Below are 22,186 nucleotides of genomic sequence, written 5' to 3'. Positions count from 1 at the left end.
TTATTTTGAAGGCCAGGCCTACAAACAGGAAATTAGTTTCTTTTTTTTTAATTCCTGTTGGGTTTTTACAACTGTGCACCTGCACTAGATGGTGATTCTGACAAACAGATCAAAGTAATGACGTTAGTTTTTGTAAATTATTGGTTCAGTCCATCTGTCCTTGCTCGTTGTGACTTACTGCAACCAATTACCATCGGGGGTATGGTAATCTCTCACACACACACACACACACACACACACACACACACACACACACACACACACACACACACACACACACCATTGCGGCTATGGTGGTTGTCTGCAGGTAAGAGAGCACCCCTGCAGGTAAAAATTATTTATTTATTTTTATCCAGCATACAGCACATAAAACACTGCTTGTGGCAGTGGTGTTGTCAAAACAAAACAGCTGCTCAATAGACAAAAGGTCTGCTGACCACAATCTGAATAATTTAGAAGTATATCAAACCTGTCCAAACTTAGTAACACAGCAAACATACACTCATCAAGCAGTAATATTTGCAGAAGAGCATTGTAGACTACTGTCCAAAACAAATGTCACAAAAGCAACCTTTCCTTAATGTATTAACTCGTGTTATTTAAAATGTGTAACCTGGAGGGACAGACACAGAGAGAAATACCACTCACTACTTCCCCTCTTCTTTACGTAGCAGTTTGGCATTCTTCAGCTCATTATGGTTTTCTGGTCAATAAAAACTTGTACTCCCACTCTTTTATTTCAGATTTCAAAGGTTTTGGTAAAACTCCTGTATGCTCTGTACAGAATGTCTCTTACAGCGTTAGCAAATAACACAGTGTAGCATTAAGATACATGCTACTGCCAGGAGAGGAGGAACCAAAAAATGTAATGCAGCTTTGTGAAAATATCTGTTGGAGGATCTAAATTCAGCCCTGAGCATTTAAAAACTGATTACCCAAATTTACTGTTCATATTAGTGTATTCTTATACAAAAATAAAAATGGAGGCACTTTCAAATGCATGTTCAGCGTGCATGTGCAACTGAGCTTTTAATTGGCCTGTAGAGCAAAAACAAACTATATAAAGTGCTAAAAACGAATTATTTATTTCAACTGACATATTCATCAGTTGACTTTTTCATTAATTCATTCTCAGAAAAATCTGATTATTCAAAGTACTGCGTATATCTTAAATAAACTGTAATTAGTTTCTCTAAGGCAACAAGTTTGCATAATTTTTTTAAATACTGTCATCTCATTAGATCTTACAGTGCTGAAATGGTCTCAGTGGAAAGATGGCTGTCAAGAGGCTCTTGTTAAGGAATGGGAACAGGGAGAAAAGGCTTACCTGTGCCAAATTACACAAGAACTTGAGTGAAAATCAGTGCTAACAGGTCTTATGCAGTGATAAATTCAAATTTGGCTCAATGAGTTGCCAGTAGAGGTTGAGTTTCAACAGCCATCTGTAAGTGGAGACCTTTTCATGGTTTGAGGCTGTGTTTCACCCAGTGATGTTGGGGATATTGTCAAAACTTGATCAAATTACGGATGCAGATAAGTATGGTCAGAATTTGAACTAACATTCAATACCATCGGGCAAGCAGCAGATTGATAATGGCCTAATTCTTCAGCATGACAATGATCCCAAACACACTTTATGTACAATAAAAGCACACCTGGATAGAAAAACAGACAATGGAGCACTTGGTTTGACACCCCCCCCCCCCAAGAGATGCTGCAACTATTACAAGGATGACCCAAGACTTTTGCACAGTATAACACCATATAAAATTATTCAACTCATGCTGTATGTACATAACGCCTCCTTAAATAACAGACAACAACTCAAGTACTTAGTATCGAATGTTCGCTCTTCACAGTAATCCTTCTCCCAGAGACACAGTTCACAGATGCATTGCTCTGCATGCCAATGTTTATTCTACATGCTCCAAGTAGTTTAAGTTCCTTACATACGGTCTACAGTTCATTTAGAAACACCAGTTAACCCAATATGCATGAGAAAAATCATCACAGGCACAGGGAGAACATGCAAACTCTACACACAATGATCCCAACCAGGGCTTAAACCAGTAACCTTGTTGTTGTGAGGCAAAAGCGCTAACCAGCCTAGCGCCTTACCGTCCACATGTGAGGAAACAACAGAAAATATTAACAAAAATAACTGTTCCAAAGACACATGAATCATATAACTTCACCAAGAGAAAATACATTTTATATAGATAATTATAATTTATTATAATTACTTACAAATAAATAAATAAATAAATACAATTTTAAAAATAGAAGATGCATGTAAATGTCATGAAAAGGTTTTTAATTGGATTTATAACCAAATATTCTCTAAATGAAAGGCTCCTTTAGCATCGGTTGCACTGCGCTTAATCAAAATTAGTAAAAGTTCTCATGCTAACAGGCTAGGATACACTGTCTGTTAGCATGGTTCATGTTAAACAAATGAGAAAACTATGTTATGGAGTTGTAGGTGGTTTGTGACAGGGTCAGGCTAGCTGTTTGCTCCTGCCTCCAGATTTACTAACTCTTGACTGCAATTGCATTAAAAAAAAAAACAAACAAATACAAGAGACTAATATTGATCATCTAAGTTACAAAATATTCCCTCAGGAATTTTTTTTTAACATATCAAATAAATAACTACTCTTTCCTTGAATGTACTTTAGAAAGCATCAGTAGTGCAAACTGACGTCTGGAGAGTTGGAGGTATTCAGCTAAAGAAAATTTGTGTGGGTCTGTAGCATGGTTAATCCACTGATGTACGTTTGGCTTTTAGTCTTGAATGAATGGCAGTGTAACATTTTGTGAGCAGCAGTGAGATACAGGGCTTCCTCCCACTCAGTAATGTGTCTCTGACAGTCTGTTCGCCCAGAGCTATGGGAGGAGGAAGAGTTGGGAGATAAGTTTTAAAAGTAGCTGCAGCAACCTGACTTCTCCTTCTGTGCCTCAATATATTCATGAATCTGGAACTTGGGTTCACTGGGATGCTGGATGGCCCGATGCTTCAACTCCCTGAAGAACAGAACAAGGCATATTTTAGAAGATAACACTGATATTGATAGAATTATTCTACTGCAGAGGATTGTGGTAAGAAAACACAGATAGCATCATGAAAATAGTAGTGGACTACTTAAGAATAAATCCCTTGCAATAAATACGTTAAATTATATAGTACTAAGGGAATTGAAACATTTCTTTATAATGAATCCTGGAATTTTCTGAAAATATATACTATGTTCAGCAAAGATGTGAGATAAAATTGAGCGATGTGAAAAAACAATCTCAAATTCAGTAGTAACAACTTTGCTGCTGTCATATGAAAATGAAATTAGTGGCAGAAGAAGAAAAGCAAAGCAAATGATAATAATTTATCTTTGTTTAGTCCCATTACATGACTTCTTGTTGGCTCAAACAAGGACCATTTCAGATCATACACATCTATAGTTTATGGACTGTTCAAAAGCTACTGTGTGGCATCTGTGTCATACTTGGCCACAGCAGTGAAGGCCAGATCTACATTGACCCCTGTCTTGGCACTTGTCTCCATGAAAGGAACTGAGTACTCCTGAACACACAAAGAGAGCACAACACAGTAAGTAGCAGATTAAACGCTATCAGTTCTGTTTTTATGGAAGTAAATAAAATACTCACTCTGGCCAGCCTCTCTCCTTCATCTCTCCTGATCGCTCGGTCACTGCTCATGTCGGCCTGATAAACACACATTAGTTTAGGATTTTAGGAAAGACTTGGTGCAGAAAAATAAACACATTTAAACTATTAAGTAAAAAAAACAATGTACATCTTGATACAGCTATTTTTTTTTAAAGCTGAACAAAACCATGCACAGGTATGAGTATTTACATTTTTAGACTTCATAATATACAAGATCAATCAGGATATTTCTAAAGGAAAACATATCTTGTGGAATTTTCAGTGTTTGCTACCACTATTCAATGTTGAAGAGTAGATCATGTAATAAAACTAATAGTCTAACACGTTTGTAGTAGTTTGCTGGTAGTTCAGATACTTTTATACACGCATAGTGATTGAAGTAGTGCAGCGACTGTACATTTGATTAAATTTACACTGTTTTTTGTGAGGACTTGTAAATTTAATATATAACAAAATGTGATACAGCATCATATATGTTATATATAGCTTTTAAAAATGTTATTATTACTAAGCTACCTACGATGTGGCGCCACTCACATTTTTATCATTGCATTCATATTGTTACATATACTTAAACCCGACACTTGAACCCAAAGCAGCACTATCACTTTGCTCTAACTCTTTTATAACTCGTTTACATTATCTTTACAAAATGCCCTGATCCAGAAACTGCTCTGTCTTCAGCACAGATCATATCCTTCTTTTGCACTTTTTGCTCCACATGCTAAGCTTCTCAAACAATTTCCTCTTACCTTGTTGCCCAGCAACATGATGACTACATTGCTCTGTGCATACTCGTGGATCTCTGTTAACCAAGCCTGAAGCAAGAGACATACAAACACACTCATAAATAAATCTTTAACTGTAGCACATTTTCATATTTTCCCAGGGTACAAACACAGACTTACCCTAATGTTGTCAAAAGATGATTTGCTGGTGATGTCATACAAAAGGAGCAAAGCTTTGGAAAGAGAACCAACAAAAATTGAGTGCCAGTGTAACACCTGTGATGCTGTGATATGGATTAGGGTTTGTATCGCCTCACCGTGTGCATCTCTGTAATACGCATGTGTCACGCTTCTGAACCTTTCCTGTCCTGCTGTGTCCCATATCTGAAACAGAAAAGAACTGGCCTGTTTCCACTTGGCTACTTCTTATTTTCACTTATAATGGTGATGCCCAAGAGGAAACCAGCCACTACTCTAAAAATAGAGTGCTATTGTGTAAGCACATCAACTTTGCACTGGAACTGATTTACTTACTGACCTGCAGTTTGACCTTTACGTTATCCACAGTCACCACTTTATTCTGAGAGAGGTAGAAACAGAAGAACAGTACGAGCAGCTAGTAGAACAAATTAAAAATGCAAAGTACAAAGACAAGTTATCTATGTTTGTCGATAGTTGTGGCTTTATTTCTTCAGATTTTGAAATATATGTTTAGTGAGAGAGGCAATGTACAACTACCTCAAACCTCCATTCCTTTTAATGGTCAGCAGGGGGTGACTCATGTTGCAAAAAGAAGTCACAACGTATAAAAACTTATGGGAAAGAAAACCCTCCCACTTGCTTCATTTAATACTATATTAAATCGTTGCAAACTTCAGAATTGTTTTAAAAAATATTTCTAAATTTCACCATTTAAGATTTCAGCGGGGTGGTTCTAATTACATTCTCATGTCATTAATGTAGATAGTATTAAAGATAGATGTAGCTTTAAGGCTTGGAAAGTGAAACATGTAGGTGCAAAAACACATCTAAGTCCAATGACTGTAAGGAAATGTTTCCCTGGCCCTGACGTCCTATATTGAATAATCTGCTTGGCCCATTTTGTAAATTTTCATCAATCAAGTGATAAGTTTCACAAAGGAGGATACTCCCGGTGAATTACTTTTCAATCACAAGTCATTAGCCAATGAGAACCATCCCTTTCTCATCACATCTGGTTTCAAAACACCAAGACAGAAAGGGTCATCTTGAGGCTTGATAATAAGAACTTACAAACCAGTGAGTGACGTCACACTAGCTACTGCCTGTGCTCATTACAACCTCTCTTCTGCATTGATTTTAATGGCACTGAGTGGCAAATGTGAATCATCAGCTTTTTATCGAAATGAGCAAACTCTAAAGAGGATGGAAAGTATTCATTTGCAGATTATACATATAAGTTGTATAATCTGCATATATATATAAAACGGAGACAGACTGGTGACCTGTCCAAGGTGTACCCCACCTCTCACACAATGACACTTAGGTTGCCTCCTCCCACACTGCTAATGTCTGAAATGCCAGAGGCAAATCTAAAACCATGGATAAATAAAAGCCAGTCCAATTTCATAAAAAAAAAAAATTGTTCCAAGCACTCACTGTGAATCCGATGCCCACTGTGGCAGAGAATGAGCCAGGGATGAACTTGCCCTGATCAAACTGCACCAGCAGAGATGTCTTCCCCACACCACTGTCCCCAACCAGGATTGTCTGTAGGAAAACACATAAAATCCCACAGTTAAATTTCTTACCTCTATATATATGGTCTAAGTATATGGTAGAGGCACAGAGTAAGCTGTGGTGACCCCTAGTGATACGGGAGCAGCAGGAAGTAGCCTGGCTGCAGTCTCAATTGGCCTTGAAAATCTCTTTATGGTTGAATGCTTGCAATCATTTCATAATTTTCAGTTGTGAGTCAACATCTGTGTCATGGTCGACAATTCTGTTTCCAAGCAGCACCGACATTTTCTTTTCTAAGAGCTTGGCAGTGTACCACTATTACCGCATGACTCACAAGCCAGAGGAGATAACCTTCAAGACAATGGAATCAATGAAAGGCAGCATTCACACATCCAACTTAGTCACCAGGACCATCAGTCAATATTTCATTGTCTACTGCGCTTTAATTTCAGTCACACCAGGGTACCCACCACCTCCACACCCACAAAGTGTCCTTTAACTGTGGCAGATTAAGTAAGTGCGACACAGTCAAGCTGTTCTCTGCTCTCTTCAAGGAGTGATCTGGGAGTTTTGATGCAGGCTATGTGGCTTTTATCTTGTGACAGCCAAATGACTTCATTTTATCCTGTAGTGAAATATATTATAAATATTATTGCCAGAAGAAAAATGCAGTAAATAATGCAGTAAGCCACAAGAATGATGGATTTCTTCAATCATTATGTGGTTATGTTTAGGAAGAGACAACTAAAAGGATTGTAGATTGTAAAGACAGGCAATGAAAAGACCTGTGTTTGAACGTTTGTTCTTGAAAGCTTTAAAAATCGCAGAAAGGCTAAACCTAAATTTTTTAAGCATAGGTTAGGGTATATTGGCTACATATAAGTTTTGAATAAAATATATGTAAATATTTTGGTAACCCTTTGCAAGGCAAAGGAAATGCCATCTTTAAGAAACTCAGTGCCGAAATCAATGCCAATCTTTGTTCTTTGCCAAATTCACATTCTTTCCTCTCTGTGGCACCAGGGTAGTTCTTCATTTACACCCAAATGCATTTTATAGAGTGGCAGGTTGAGACAATAAAAATCTTAATTATGTTTATAGAAAGAAAGTTAGGCATAAAAAATAGACTTCCATTCATTAACTCTCATGAAAGAACCTTCATCTTCACACTCTTAGATTTCACCTTAATACACATTCAGTAATGTATTTTATGCACTAATTAGCTGCAGTGGCCGTTAATCACTGGGGTAGAATACTAGAAGAGCTACTGGGCTGGAGCATCCACTACAGTTGCTTTATGATTCAAATGCAGATGTGCTGTCAGAAGTGGTCTTCACTTGATGTCTAGTAATAGTAACCATGGAAATGTAATAAAGTGGTCTTAAAAAGGCAACAAAACTTTCAACCAGTCCTGTCTTGATAAAACTCAGGAGTACTCATTGTCATTGTGGCCAAATATTGTGTGAAAAGACAGTAAATGTGATTATCGCTCTTGGTCAGATATGCACAAGTAGGCCTGCCTTAAAATTGCACTGAATGACAAATGGCCCAGGGGTTAAAGCGCTGAGTTTTTCAGTGCTGCTTTAATAATAGCAGGTGAGTTTTCTGGCATGCTAAACTAATAGAAAAAGGTTCATAAATTGGGATAGAATGCATAAAGTTCTTGAACTTGAACTTGATCTGATGATGAGCAGTTTGTAAAGAACTAAGACAAATCAAGAAAAAAGTGAAGGCATGACACTCATCAGATAAACCAGGCAGTGGTTGAACTCAATTTTGCCTCAAGGCTTTATGAATGATCAGGGATAAATAAAAGAAGTGGGGGGAATGGAGGAAAGGATTAGAGCTGAGAAGCTAAAGCAGCTTTTGTAGCCTCATTTGATTTCAGCATATGGAGGATTTTTAGAAAAGAGTTACATCCCAGTGTGCTGGATTAAATATGGATACTGCCTCATCAGTCATCCAGTGAATTTTCATATCAGCTTTACTCAGGAGTCACCAGCAAATTCACTTCCTTATTCTTCCTTTGAAATACACCTTGTACAGAGAGGCTTTACATGTATTCTGCTTTTCCAGTTTACTGTGTCCTGAAAGGTGGGGAGCCGCACAGTAAAACTCACAGCATAAACCTAAGGAAATTTGTATCTGGTTTTTCTTTGATGTAATAATGCTTTTAGGCAATAAATTTGATAGCTTTGAAAAATCTGTTTATTTCTCCTTAAATAGTGCCACAAAAAATGCATATGCATTTTGAGTAGCAGAGTTGAGTGTGTGGGTTGTGTACATCAAAAACCAAATCTTCTCTGCCAACGTCAAACAGATTATTCTGCTATTGACTCTTATTTTGAGTTTCTGGTACTCCAGGTGCTGATAACCAGGTACCCAGTTGGTGCCTGATTAGGGCTCTTTTTCTAAAGAGTGGAAGTCTACTCCTGATGGCTGTTGGTAAGACTGCAGGTCAAACTTTCTAACATCTGCCAGTACACTACTTCGTAGGGACATAGGAAGTGGTGTACTGGATATACCACATTTCACTGATCACATTAACTCAGTAGAAAAATTATTTCAGGCTCACCACAGATGATATGAAAAATGACAGGTTAGCCTTCTTAGACTGTGAGATTTCCATCAGTAATGGGGACATTTGAAAGTTGATGTGTACTATAAACCTACGCTTACGGATCATTATTTAAGGCTTGTGCTTCTGCTTCATCCACTGAAGCACAAACTGGGTGTCATCAGGATGGTACAACGCAGAGCGAACACCATCCCCACAGATACAGATATCTCTGAATTGAAGAGGGTGCCTAAGGGTACATCTTTGACCATCTTATAATGCTGTGATTGCAGCCATTCCCCAACTCTCTGTGAATGGTACTCATGGCCATTAATCAATGGTTTTTGATCAGTGGTTGTTGATCACATTAACGATCAAGAAACTGACCTGACAGTCCATTTTTCACCATTGATTCTAGTTTCGGTCATTATGCACATGTACTGTTTATAAAGTTGGGGAAATCTGCAGTCAGCTGAGACTGAAGAAGTCACTTGGATGAGTGAGGAAATGTTTCTCCCACTGAAAACGCCACGTCCAGATGAACAGAATTAACTTTTTGGGATGTGGAAGATACATCTGTCTTTTACATGCAGTCTGTGATCACATAAGCCACTGACTGCATCTAAATCTGAAGACAATAATTTATTTAAATATTTTGATCTGATCCTGCTGTGATTCAGCTGTATCACTTCCCTCTTTACTGGACATAACTGAGAGTGTGTAACATAATGCCTCCATGTGTACATGTGAAGATGGAATTAGTGCTGAGAAAAAAAAAAACATACTCATTGTACTCACTACACACGTACATATGGTGATGCTACTAAATTGTAGTTAGCCGAGAAGTGAGACTGTCTCATGAAACCCCTCTAGAGACAGGAGGTAATGAGGCGAATGCACCACAGATGTTTGGGAATTACACACTGATGATGTATATTGTGTATATGTGTTGTAGTGCGCGAGAGAAAGAAGAATTAGATTTCTCTCATCTCTGTGGTTCACAGGCAGATTGCTAAGTGCCTGCAAATTTCCTTTCTAGCCTCAGTATGAGCTTCTGTGGAGGTTACTGAGGCAATAAGCATGGGATGTCTTTTTACAAGTCGTTGGAGTAACAGCATTAGGGGATGTGGTGAATTTAGAGTGATACAGTTCTCTGAAATGTCACTTTTCTCTTCCTGGAGCATGTGCAGTATTGACCAGAATGTAATTTAGCTTGACAGTTTCCAAATTGCCACTGATTTAAGCTTTGATATACTGCACAGCTGGGGTTTGAAACCACAGAACAACAGGCGATAAAGTCACTGTTTCCAATACTAAAAGTCAATGTGCCCTGCAATCTGTAAGACCAAGTGTTTGTTTTTTTTAGACAAATTAAAGTCCTGTATCCACCTTTTTAGTTCTGTTTTGGTCTGCTGCTATTTAGCTAAACACTCAACCAGCTAGTTGATAGTGATGTCTGCTTTTTTGTGGTGGACAGGTAGCTACCATGGTTTTACTACACTTACAGACTTTTTTAAAATGAAAAAAAAAAGAAAAAAAAAAGTGCTTTGCAGCTTTAAAAATGTGTCTTTTGGATGAGGGCCATGGAGAGAATGGAAAAAACAGGAAACCACTGCGAGATACAAAAGAATGCAATGTTTTTGTGGGTATTAATGTGAAATATTGGCAGTAAGAAAAAATACAAAACCACTCTGTCTGTAAAGATGTCTCTAAGCTAATCTTTCCAAAAATATTACAAAAGCAGTATTAGGTTGACTTTATTAAAAATGTCATCTGGGACAACTGTGAGTATTGAAGGGAGAATTAATAACAGAACGGAATCCACAAAGCAACTGTAACCATTTCAGCTTCATGAGTAAGTACTGGCCTCACCAACGAGCTCTTAAAAAGAGCCTTTTTTGTTGTGTAATTAGAACTCCTCCTGGGAGGAAAAAGTAAGGCAGAGTGAAAGCCTGAGAAGAGTGAGTACAAAAGATAGGATAAACCTTTTTTAGTCCCTTTATTATTTATATTGGCAAAGGAAGGGCAAAAAGGCAAGACTGACTTTTTCAAGTTCACTTGAAATTACTCTTCTTGATTTAGACACAAAGAACACGGTGTATTCTTAGAATATGACCCCTTTCAGTGCACCTGCTTCCCTGACACTACAAGTCTGTGTGTGGTGTGTATATGTGTGAGCTGATATAACAGTCACATGTTAGAATTGCATCTATCTTTGTGAAGACTCGCACTGCATTCCTTAGCCCTTTACAGCCAAACAATGCCGAGTAAATCTACACACAAAATCCACCCCATGACAGTGATGATGGTTTTTGGAGTGTTTGGGAGTAAATTTATTAAAACTTAAATACTTAAAATATCTTTTTACACAAGTATTCACAACCTTTTTTATGATTGAAATTCATTTGAAATTACTAGGAAAATCACAAACGTTTCTGCATAAGGTCTTATAGCTGGCAGTGCACAGAATGTATTTGTTATGGCAGTGACGCAGACCACATGTGCATGTGTGTGCACATGCATGAGAATGGTAAAGAGGTACATCCAGACTTTTCATAAAATAAAAATATTAAATATATATAAAATAAAAAAGTTATTTCATTTTCAATTTCACAAATTATAATTGTGTTGTTTGAACAATAATCGGCTGCTTCCCAGCCCAAGTCTATGTAAGGAAACTCTGAATTGCATTTAAAAGATAGGCTTTGTCTGAGCCCGCCATCTTCAAAGAGTAAGCCTGGTCCTCCGTAATGCTGTCCATCACCACCTCTGCACCCAGCTTGGTGGAGATATCAATGCTTTGTGTGCTGCAGCAGTGCTTCCACCTAGGTCAGTCAATGGCAGGGCCCGGCCTGCTCTAATTCATTTCATGTTTAATTCTACCTTCCTTTAGGGTCTGCATTTTGGTCCCAACCAATCACATTCCACACTAAGATGACACATACACATGCCTTTAGACTTCAGAGAGATGAAGTGAATTTGATTCTGTTAATTTCCCAGAGACTCTCTCTATAAACTTAAAAATAAGTGTATGCCTAACCTTGCCAATAACCCTGAACCTAAACCAAGGGTGCACCCAATGATCTGGGACATTTATGAGTGCAAACATAAATAAATAAGTAGCAAGATTATAATAAATTTCTAAGGCAATTAAAGGCAGCTAGTTAAAGGGAATACATTTTTGACTTTACCGGATAGTTTTATTTTAAAGTTTATGTCTTATCAGTTGAATCAGAGTATTGATGTGCTAATTCTGCTCAGTTGCTATATCTAAAAAGAGAGAAATTAGAACATAGCAGGCTGGAGGCCAGATGCTTATCAGAAGAAAGATATGCCATTTGAATGACATGACTCCTCCAGACTGAAGGGAAATGGTTTCTGCAACACAGCTCTGAAATACAATGTGACATTTCACTGAAGCCTAAAGGGAGCTCCTCTTTTATCTTTGTTCCATCAACAGTGAGGTCAAATGGGAGCACCAGGAAGGATTCAGTGGTTCTCTTTAAATCCAGACATTAATGTAACTTAACTGCTTGCTGCGAGCGCAATTAAGCTTTTTGAATGACAAATGGCTATATTGTACAGTTTTTGTGACAACAGTCAAAACAGGATCACATTCACTCTGACATTTTAGTGTGTTTGTGTATTTTAGTGTGTTTGAGTTATGGAATTTAAGGTGTCAGAAATAAATTAGTGTATTTACTGTTGTATTTATGGGTTATTTGAGCTTTGGGTCGCAGTAAGGAGAAACTGAAAGTGTACTTGTCAACTAAAATTTGAGTTTGAAATGTAATTTTATTCTACAGCACTTTTTGGTGATCAACACCTAAATGTGAGGATTGCTTTGGGAATTTGGCGTTTGGTTAAGACATTTTTTCAAAGAAAGTGACCTCTTTTAAAGCTTTCCTGCCCTGACAGCAGGAAGTAATCGGCTCATATGTGAAGGGGGACCTTCTTGTAAGCTGACAGCTCATCTCAGAAGGAATTAAGTGATTTGACACACATTAGGGCTGGAAACAGACCAACTATAAATTGCATCTGAATGTAAATCAGCACCACGTGAGCGCAAATCCGGTCAAGGACCGGGATGCTGCGGGGTTTAGAAACGTTTCCTCACATTTCACCAGTAATAAACAAGAAGAAATAAACAAGAAGCAAAATCACGTGAAAAAAACGCGCAGCAAGTAAGTGCATAAAAGTGCTCCTGGCTATGAAACCTGTTGTTGTATCATGATGACCATATGGTCGTACCTTGTGCACCAACTCCTCGTCATATGTTGGAGGTGGTGGAGTCATTGCCTGGCTCTCGGTTGTCTCTTTGGATCCGTAAGTACTGTCTGGTTGGATCTCCGGGTAATCCGTGGTGTAGTATGCCGAGATCGGCTCCATTGACTCCATCCGCTCCATCCTGAGAGTCCTTCACTTCACAGGCTTCTTTATGACAGCGTCGAGGGTTCCGGAGGAAATAAAAAGCTGGTAAACCTCGCACTCTCGCTTCAGCCGACTCGTCGTCTCACAGCCCTCAGCTCGCTTTCTTCTCTCCTCCTCTCTTCTCCGACAGTCCACGCTGTTTAACTGGCTCCTCCTTTACAGTGAATCACAGTCTGTGGGCTTCTGCCTACATCACTCCACATGATGGTATGTCGTGATTCACGCACATCACGCTGCATGAGTGGTCAGAGGATGGACCGAGAAGGATTGAATGGCTGTCACTTTTTTTTGTTGTGGTGGTTTTTCTTTCAAGAGTTCAGATATTCGATCTATAAAGTTCGACATCATTTATTTTACCCAGTGCTTTGGATCTCTGTGTATATTTCCAAAACAATGATATTATACTATGATATTAAAAAACGGAGACGAATGTATGTTCCGTTTAATTATAGTTGTTTTAGTAGAAATAACAATGAGACAGGATAAGATAACAAATGTTTCATTTGGGAAATTCTGTTAAAGTAGTTGAAAATTATTATTATTAGTGTTATTATTATTCATTCATTTCCTTTCATCCCTTATGAAAGGAGAGGCGAAAAATGCCATAATTCATTGTGATGTCCCTGAGTTCATGAAAAAAACCCTACTTGTTAGGATGTTGTCTGCCCTGAAGAACATAAATCTATAAGGTTAATTATAATCAATTAATAATGTTTGTTTTTGTATTGTAGGCTTTAGGATTATTCAGTTCAGTGACTGTTATTGCATTTATAGAAATCCTAGGGAGGAGGAAATGAGTTGGTCAATTGGATCACAACAGGCAGGGCAAATTATTGTGATACTGCATATTGCAAATTTTCTGCAATATCACACTGAGATCTACTAATAATGCACTATAATTTATTTACAAAGATGGAGCCAGTTCACTTTAGAAATAAACAGCATTCTGCCCAGAGCTGCACATATTAGCAGCTCAAAATTCAGCAGACCTGAAGGGGAAATGTAAGGAAGGGAGTGGAAGGCCTACTAGCCAAATAATCCAGTGTAAATTCAGGTTTCAACATATGTTTCCCTCTGAAAACAGCATGAGAGGAGAATAAAGGAGAATCAATATGCTTTTGATTTAAGGGCTAATTTTTCTGATATAATCAATGGGCACAGTGCAAAAGGTTCTGTGTAATTTATCCAGAGGAGGGCTTTATTATTTCAATAAGGAGAGGCCATTAGAAAGAATGAACATGATTTATTGATGTAGAGAATAAAGATAGAGATATTTGGTGGTTAGACTCCAATGGCCTGACTCAGTGGAACAGAACCCCAGGTGTGATAGGGATTAGAGGAGGACCCCCCAGAGTCTAGACGCTGGTGGTGGAGATGAAGACAGTGGCTTAGATGGAACCTAAGTGATGAGAGGTGGTGATGAGGAGGGGGTGGGCTGCATGAAGGCATCTGCAAAGGAGAATGACAGATTCAAAGTATGTGGCACGAATGCTGATTGGCCTGAAAAAGGCCGGGAGAAGATGATTGGACTAGACCAGGGATGTCACAAACAGCTTGACAGTGCGGGAAAGTGGAAGTGATGTCAAGCTTAGATTTAGTCGGCAACACCAGGGAGCGGACAGATGTGAGACCATAGAACTTCGCTATTATACTTCGCATAAGGTTCATTACAAACTGTTCCACCGTATGAAACTGAAGTGTGGAACAGCTGACCCGTATGATATGCAGAACACAAAACAGTATTTACTGTCAGATGACAAGCTGTCTCTGTTGTTGACATTTATGCGTGAGCCTTTTTAATAGCACATTGCAACACTCAGGCATTAACATAACAGAGTAACATGGATTCATTAATAGTTGAATTTTCCCTGACATCAACAGAGAGCAATTACTTGTTCTGAGTTGAAGTTGCTTTGGCATCACTGTGTATAACATTAAAAAGTTTAAGGTAACAATACATTAATACAGTAATATAATCCTTCTTCTATATTACGCGTTTACATAGCAGTGGGTTTCTTTTAATGCTTTCAATTATTTTGGCTTATAATTTAAATCAAGTACTGTGAGATGTACTGCTAATACATTTATGAAAACACAAAATCTTTAAATAAAAATGAAGAGAACTGGGTCAAGTAAAATTTACAAGCAGAAGTCTGTAGGTTCAATATTTAGGAATTGTAAATAACTTGGTTGTACCAAATGGCTGTGTTCACTGCATGAACTATATTATATGTGCAGCTTGAAACAGCTGAAACAGTAACAGCTTGTTGTTCTGTCTCTGTCCTAAACCTCTTTGTAGTGTTTTGTTTGGTGATCCTGATGATGGTGGTGGTCATCTATAGAAAAGAACCTCTCTGTTGCAGGCTTAGACCATATAGAAGACAGGAGTACACAGTAAGGAGTACCAACTACCACCGGGGTGGCTGTAGCTCAGGTGGTAGAGCAGATCAGCCACTGACTGGAAGGCTGGTGGTTTGATCCTTGGCTTCCCCAGGCTACATGCCAAATATCCTTGGGCAAGATACTAACCCCAAGTTGCTCTCCAATAGGAGTGTGAATGTTGGTTAGATTGCACTTAAGTATATAAGCAAGTTCTTGTGATTGGGTGAATGAGGCATGTTGTTTACAGCGCTTTGAGTACTCTGGGAGAGTAGAGAAGGGCTATATAAGACTCAGTCCATTTACACTGCTATTAATTATTTAGCTTGTCTTATGAAATAAGACAGAGGTTATTCAATTGGGCCTTAGATTAGGGCTTAGGAGGTTAGCACTGTCTAAATTGTAGGTGTATAGACAAATAAAAATTTATCTGGTGAAGAGTGAGTAGATAACGAGTAAAACAAACTCACCACTGTGGGTCCAAATCAAGCCATTACTTCGTAATAACTTTGTTAAATCTGCCTTCTCTTGAATATCTTCCCCACCAAAACAGCAGGCATTCTTTGATCGGCATTGCCAACAATGGGCACAATGCTGCCCAGAACTTGAGAACTATTGGACCAAGGTAAGGATAGTCTGTGTGTGTCAAACCGAGCTTCCTAGAAGGCTGTTCATCATCAGGATACCAAATAACTATCACTTAGATGGACATTTCCCACCAATGTCTTTCCAAGAGCTTTTTCATAAGGAGGACAGGCAGAGACAGATCTAGAGCATGATCGGCCGGTACTTTGACCGTATAGGCTGCCATGACGAGATGAGCTGGAGATAATTAGCCTCACTTAGCATAAAGACTGGAAGTGGGGTCTAACAGCAAATCTGACCTGCTGTTGAACATCACAAAGGATTCTGTGCAGTCCAGTCAAGTTCTTCCACATCAAACCTGCTTATCCGTGTCTATATGTTGGAATACAGGCACTATCCCCAAACTGTTCCCTCAAAGTTGGGAGCACGAAACTGTCCAAAGTGTCTAGGTGTGCTGAAGCATTAAGAATTCCCTTCACTGGAACTAAGGGGTCGAGGCCAGCTCCTGAAAACAACCTTACATCATATTCCCACTTCCACCAAACTTTACACAAGTACCGTTCTTTTGACAACCGCCAAACCCAGACTCATTCCCCAGACTGCAAGACAGAGAAGCGTGATTTGTCACTCCAGAGTCCAGTGGTGGCATTACAATAGGGCGTCTGACAGATGAGCAGTCATTGGATATTCACCTGTCAAACCACACTTGGAAGGACAGCTGAAGACACACAATGGCAGAGTCAATCATATGCAAGGCTCCAGAGGCCAACTTCCACGTACTGCACAGGCCTCAAGGATTATGCTGTTTGAGGAGGCTCTTCATCAAGCCACAACATGAGGGCACTTTCCATCTTTTGCAGCTGGTAGATCGACAACAGAGCCATCAGAGAAAGGAAAGGAGTTGTGGGAAGTGAGTACTTATGCTTTGAGACTGCTGATTGAGCTCTCTGATTCTCGAGTATTCTCATGATAATGACCATGACTCAAGCAGTACATTCCTTAATGATGTGAATGACTTTGTCATTGTCAGAATTGTCTATTCCTTTAACATCAGTTTCCAAATAGTAACTGTTCTGAGTTCACCAGTGACTGTTAGTTCCATTTGAGAGGAAGGTATGAATGCATGTTTGATCTTTAACTAGATCAAACATTTACCATAGAAATAAAAAACCACAGAGCATCTCAAAGATGCACTTTGAAACTTGCATGTTTTTACATATATTGAGAATGGTCCATACTGACCTGAACTTTGGGTATTCAGAAACTGTAAGACTCTTTATTAGGAGGATCATCTATACTTTAAATCCAAATACATATACAGTGCTATGCTTTGAAAAGTAAACTTCTCTGGTGCATTGTCAGAGTAAGCAGTGGATACCAAAAGGTTGATTCTGTTCATCTGGATGTAGTGTTTTCAGTGGGAGAAATGTTTCGTCACACATTGTCTCATACGACAGCATTCCAGCTCCTGTTCAGTGGACCACACATTACGCTCACTTGTTCAGAAACCTCTAAAATACAGCTGTTCCTGTTTAACTCATTTAAAAACTCAAGAGACAAACTGTTTTCCTGATTAATCCAGATTATTCACAACTGATCTGGCACAGAACATGATATTTATTTATCTGTAAAGATTTTTTTTTAAATAAAAAAATTAAGATGAAAAGTCTTTGCATTGTAAATGCCAATGTATATAAACAAAAAGAGATCTTTTATGCCCGTGTGCAGTTTAAGTACCAAGCCTTGTGTACATTGCTGTGGAGCATACACAAGATTGCATGAGTGTGTGGACAAATCTTCAGTTAGAGCCAGATAAGCCCCTTCATGTGATTAGTGAAGCACTTATGTGGTTAAAAATGAAATGTAGGATATGAAGGTGCAGAGCTAAGCAAGATATGGGATAATCAATTCAAAAAATGATCATTGGGCTGTCCTCCAATGAGTGTTGAGTATGCCCAGAACACCCTACCCAGGAAGTGCCCATAACCGGGTCATAATGGCAGCTGGCTTTTATGTGAAGGAATAACGGGTCTTGGCAAATGAGTAAAACTCAGCTGCAAACAATCCCAGTACGAGCTGGAGGGCACGTAATCTGCAAAAAGTACAGATGAGATCCTGAGACCACCAAAGTGGAAGCCTTCTACCACTTGGCTACACCAGACAAAGCTCTAGTTGTGGGTGTAGTGAGTCCAACCTTAAAACTGAACAATGTTTTTAATATAATGGAGGAAATATCTTCTTTTATAAGATTTAGAAACAAATATTAAAAGTATGAGGACAATGCATTGTTTCATTAGTTCCTGTTTTCTTACTCTCCTGTAAATTAAGTATTGAATTGTTTATATATGTTTATGACTGCACATGGGTTTGATTAGGTGGATTATGCGTAGGTGCTTGTAAGTCTGTAAATGGGCTAAAACAATAATTAATCAGAATCAGAATATTTTATTTATCCCAGAGCAAATTATTTAAGCAAGAGAGTTTACATAAGCTTACATAATAATAAGCTCAGTTATTATTGTTGTTATTGAAATCTGGGTCTTATTTTAATGTTGGAGCTGCCAAGACCACATAGAAATTGCATGGATGTAAAAAAGGAGAATATGCAGAAGACTGGTGTGACAGAAGTCAGTGCAAGAATAGGGTGAGATCTGAGTCATCTGCTGTGACTCAGATTATCTGGTTTGGTTTGGAGATGGTGAAATTAACAAAAAGACACAAATAACAAGAGCCAGAACTGAAGGTGGCAGAGTTAATAAGGCAAGGTTCACATGGTTTGGACATGTGCACAGAGAAGACAGTGGATCTACTGGCCAACAGATGTTGAATATGGAGGAGGAAGACCTCAGTAAAAGTTAATAGATGTAGTGAGGAGGACTTGCAGGGTTGGTGTGACAGAAATGGAGGCAGATGATCTACTGTGGTGACTCCTAAAGGGAGCAGCTAAAAGAAGAAAAAAAGTAAACTGGTTGTGCTAAGTTGCATTGTCCATATTTATAACAGTTTGTACAGTCTGTGTGATATAGATGCACATTTATTTTGTACATTATCATGTGTTATTATTATTATTATTATTATTATTATTATTATTATTATTATTATTATTATTATTATTATTAGGGATGAGTTCCTGCCCCAAGTGGAGGAGTTCAAGTATCTCGGGGTCTTGTTCGCGAGTGATGGGAGAAGGGAGCCGGAGATCGACAGACGGATTGGGGCTGCAGCTGCAGTAATGCGGACGCTGCACCGGTCCGTCGTGAAGAGGGAGCTGAGTGTAAAAGCGAAGCTCTCAATTTACCGGTCGATCTACGTCCCTACCCTCACCTATGGCCACGAGCTGTGGGTAGTGACCGAAAGAACGAGATCGCGGATACAAGCGGCAGAAATGAGCTTCCTCCGAAGGGTGGCTGGCCTCTCCCTTAGAGATAGGGTGAGAAGTTCGGCCATCCGGGAGGGGCTCAGAGTAGAGCTGCTGGTGCTCCACATCGAAAGGAGCCAGCTGAGGTGGTTCGGGCATCTGATAAGGATGCCCCCTGGGCGCCTCCTGGGTGAGGTGTTCCAGGCATGTCCCACCGGGAGGAGGCCCCGGGGCAGACCCAGGACACGCTGGAGAGATTATATCTCTCGGCTGGCCTGGGAACGCCTTGGTATTCCCCCGGATAAGCTGGAGGAGGTGGCTGGGGAGAGGGAGGTCTGGGCCTCTTTGCTTAGGCTGCTGCCCCCGCGACCCGGCCCCGGACAAAGCGGATGAAAATGGATGGATGGATTATTATTATTATTATTATTATTATTATTATTATTATTGTTGTTGTTGTTGTTGTTGTTGTTGTTGTTGTTATTTATATGGTTTGCCACTGGATTTAAAAATGCTTGGTGATGTCAAAGTGCCATTGAGGGAATAAATTCATCAGTTATTGAAGGACTGTGCAGGAAATGATACTGGTGGTGGGAGATCATTCTGGCTTAATTTTTTAAATTGCTTATCCAGTTATGGGGAGGGCTATTGCAGCAGACACTGAGTATGACACAGAGTACACAATAGGGCCAATTTAGTCTCACTAATTACGTCAGAGTATCCCCAAAGGGGCAGCATGCAAACTCCACACAGCAAAGCCCTGGTTAAGGTTTGAGTCTAGAAGGTTCTTGCTGTGAAATGAGGGCGCTAATGACTGCAGCATTGTGTTCACTTATTAGATTAAATCAGTAATTTAAAAAAACACCACCTGCTCTGCTAATAAAATGCTTTCCCATAAGAATGAAACCTCCCCCTCCCCCAAACAAACAAAACCATTTTCTGTAGGTCAGCAAAAGTTGGTGCATCAATGACTGGTTTACACCATGATTTGTTCAATTTGGACCATCGTGGGCTTAAATCAAAGTACATGGAGAACAGATTACTTTGCGCACAGTAGCAAAATTATTTCACAAAAAGTTACCACTCCCAAAAATACTAGCCTCCATAACCATAATCATTGTCAATCATTTAGTCTATTTGCTTCGTGCAGGCCGTTTGCTAATGTTCACTGGAGGTACTTCTTCACTAGGAGTGATATATGTTGTGGGTTGTTGTCATGTGGCCCAGACCCACTTTTCCTGAAACCTTATCATATTAAGGACATACTCCTTCAAGGACTTGAGCCTGACTTTAATGTTGTACCCCCTCAAGTTTTACCTCTCATTCATTTAATTTTCTTTTAGTCTTAAATTAAACAAACAACTTATGAAATAAAAGTAAAGCAAAACAAAACAAAACATACATAAATCAAAAACAAGAAATAAGCAAGCCCCGCCACAGTATAGTTTCTTTCATATGAAAAATACAGAATGTGTAAATTTGCAGATTCACAAGTTATGGAAACCCCCCCCCCCCCACAAAAAACCAAAAAACCCAAAATAGCACTACAACACTATTCTATTCCTTTCAATATTTTCACCAGTGTCCCTTTCTGTTCCATCAACCTTTATTTCTTCTGCCAGTTTTGGCCCTATGTTTACGAAGAATACATTAAAACCATTTACTATCTCTTTCATGTTATTAATACTTCTTGTCCCTTCTATAAAGTACCCAGGGTAATCATTATTCCTTGATTCATTTTTGACTGTAGCTGCCTCCACCAGTGTGTGAATGTGAGAGTGAATGAATAATGGCATTGTAAAGCGCTTTGGGTGCCTTGAAAAGCGCTATATAAATCCAATCCATTATTATTATTATTATTATTATTATACTTGTGAGGGTCCTGGGAGCATCTCCCTCACTAAGTGATGTAGGCACTCACAGTGTCTGATAGGAAGTTTTGATTTTGTTATGTTTTTGTTTTGAAGTCCGTTAACCTCTCTCTCTCCCTCCCTTGAAGTCAACTTCCTGAAGGCCTTAGTCATGGAGTGCACACATGATTATGCCTAATGATGTTCACCTGAATGGAGTTGAACCATCTGATGAGAGCGGGGGGGACAGTGGGTTGAATTTTCAGTTTGATTTGATTTAGTTAGTTGGGATATTGCTTAGCTGGGGGGTGTTTTGTAATCAGATATTTGTGAGGTGTGTCAAAAATAACCGCAGTATTTCACTGTATAGGCTTTTGTAGCTGGGCTGTGTGGGTGGGAAGACCTTTTACATTTTATTGGTGATGGTATGACCAGCATCTATTTAAGGAGGGGTTTGTTGAGAGGCTTGTGTGGTTATTTTTTTGATGTGTTGCTGGTGAGCATGATGGAAAACCTCTGTACCATAAAAAGAGAGAATATATTCAAAGCTTAGAAAACAATTGAAGGCTCGTGTGGTTGTTTTTTTCCATTTGGTCCCCTTCACATTGTCTTGCCACCCCTACAATACTGTTTAATACATTCCATATACCTCTTGTGTTATCTTTGTGCTCTAACCTTTTAATGTAATACTCTCTTTTACAGGATCTCATTATATTAGTTAATTTATTTTTGTAAGTTTTATACCTCCTTTCAGTTTCTATGGTTCTCTTTTTTTATGAATTCTCGATATAGGGTATTCTTTTTTTTGCTGGCATTTTGTAGTCCTTTAGTTATCCATGGTCTTCCTACATAGTTGTGTTTCCTGCTGATTTCAATTACTGGGCAGTTTTTTTTTTTT

The 22,186-nt window shown here is 38.9% G+C and overlaps 1 protein-coding gene across 1 annotated transcript; it reads right to left on the bottom strand.

Annotated features, from left to right (window-relative positions):
• Nucleotides 1-293: 293 nt before the first annotated feature.
• LOC101485335 (ras-related protein Rab-37) lies at nt 294-13,298 on the bottom strand. The gene is made up of 9 exons (XM_004569706.5): nt 12,940-13,298; nt 6,051-6,161; nt 4,951-4,992; nt 4,730-4,796; nt 4,593-4,645; nt 4,437-4,502; nt 3,664-3,720; nt 3,501-3,577; nt 294-3,024 (listed from the first exon to the last, which is right to left on the bottom strand). Exons 1-9 carry the CDS (start codon nt 13,093-13,095, stop codon nt 2,919-2,921), a joined length of 735 nt encoding a protein of 244 aa, XP_004569763.1. The 5' UTR covers nt 13,096-13,298; the 3' UTR covers nt 294-2,918.
• Nucleotides 13,299-22,186: the final 8,888 nt, after the last annotated feature.

Source organism: Maylandia zebra, linkage group LG8, assembly GCF_041146795.1.
Source record: "Maylandia zebra isolate NMK-2024a linkage group LG8, Mzebra_GT3a, whole genome shotgun sequence".
In the NCBI taxonomy this organism is placed as follows: Eukaryota; Metazoa; Chordata; class Actinopteri; order Cichliformes; family Cichlidae; genus Maylandia; species Maylandia zebra.
The sequence above is the reverse complement of the archived record's forward strand: the minus strand, read 5'-3'. Positions and strand labels throughout refer to the sequence as shown.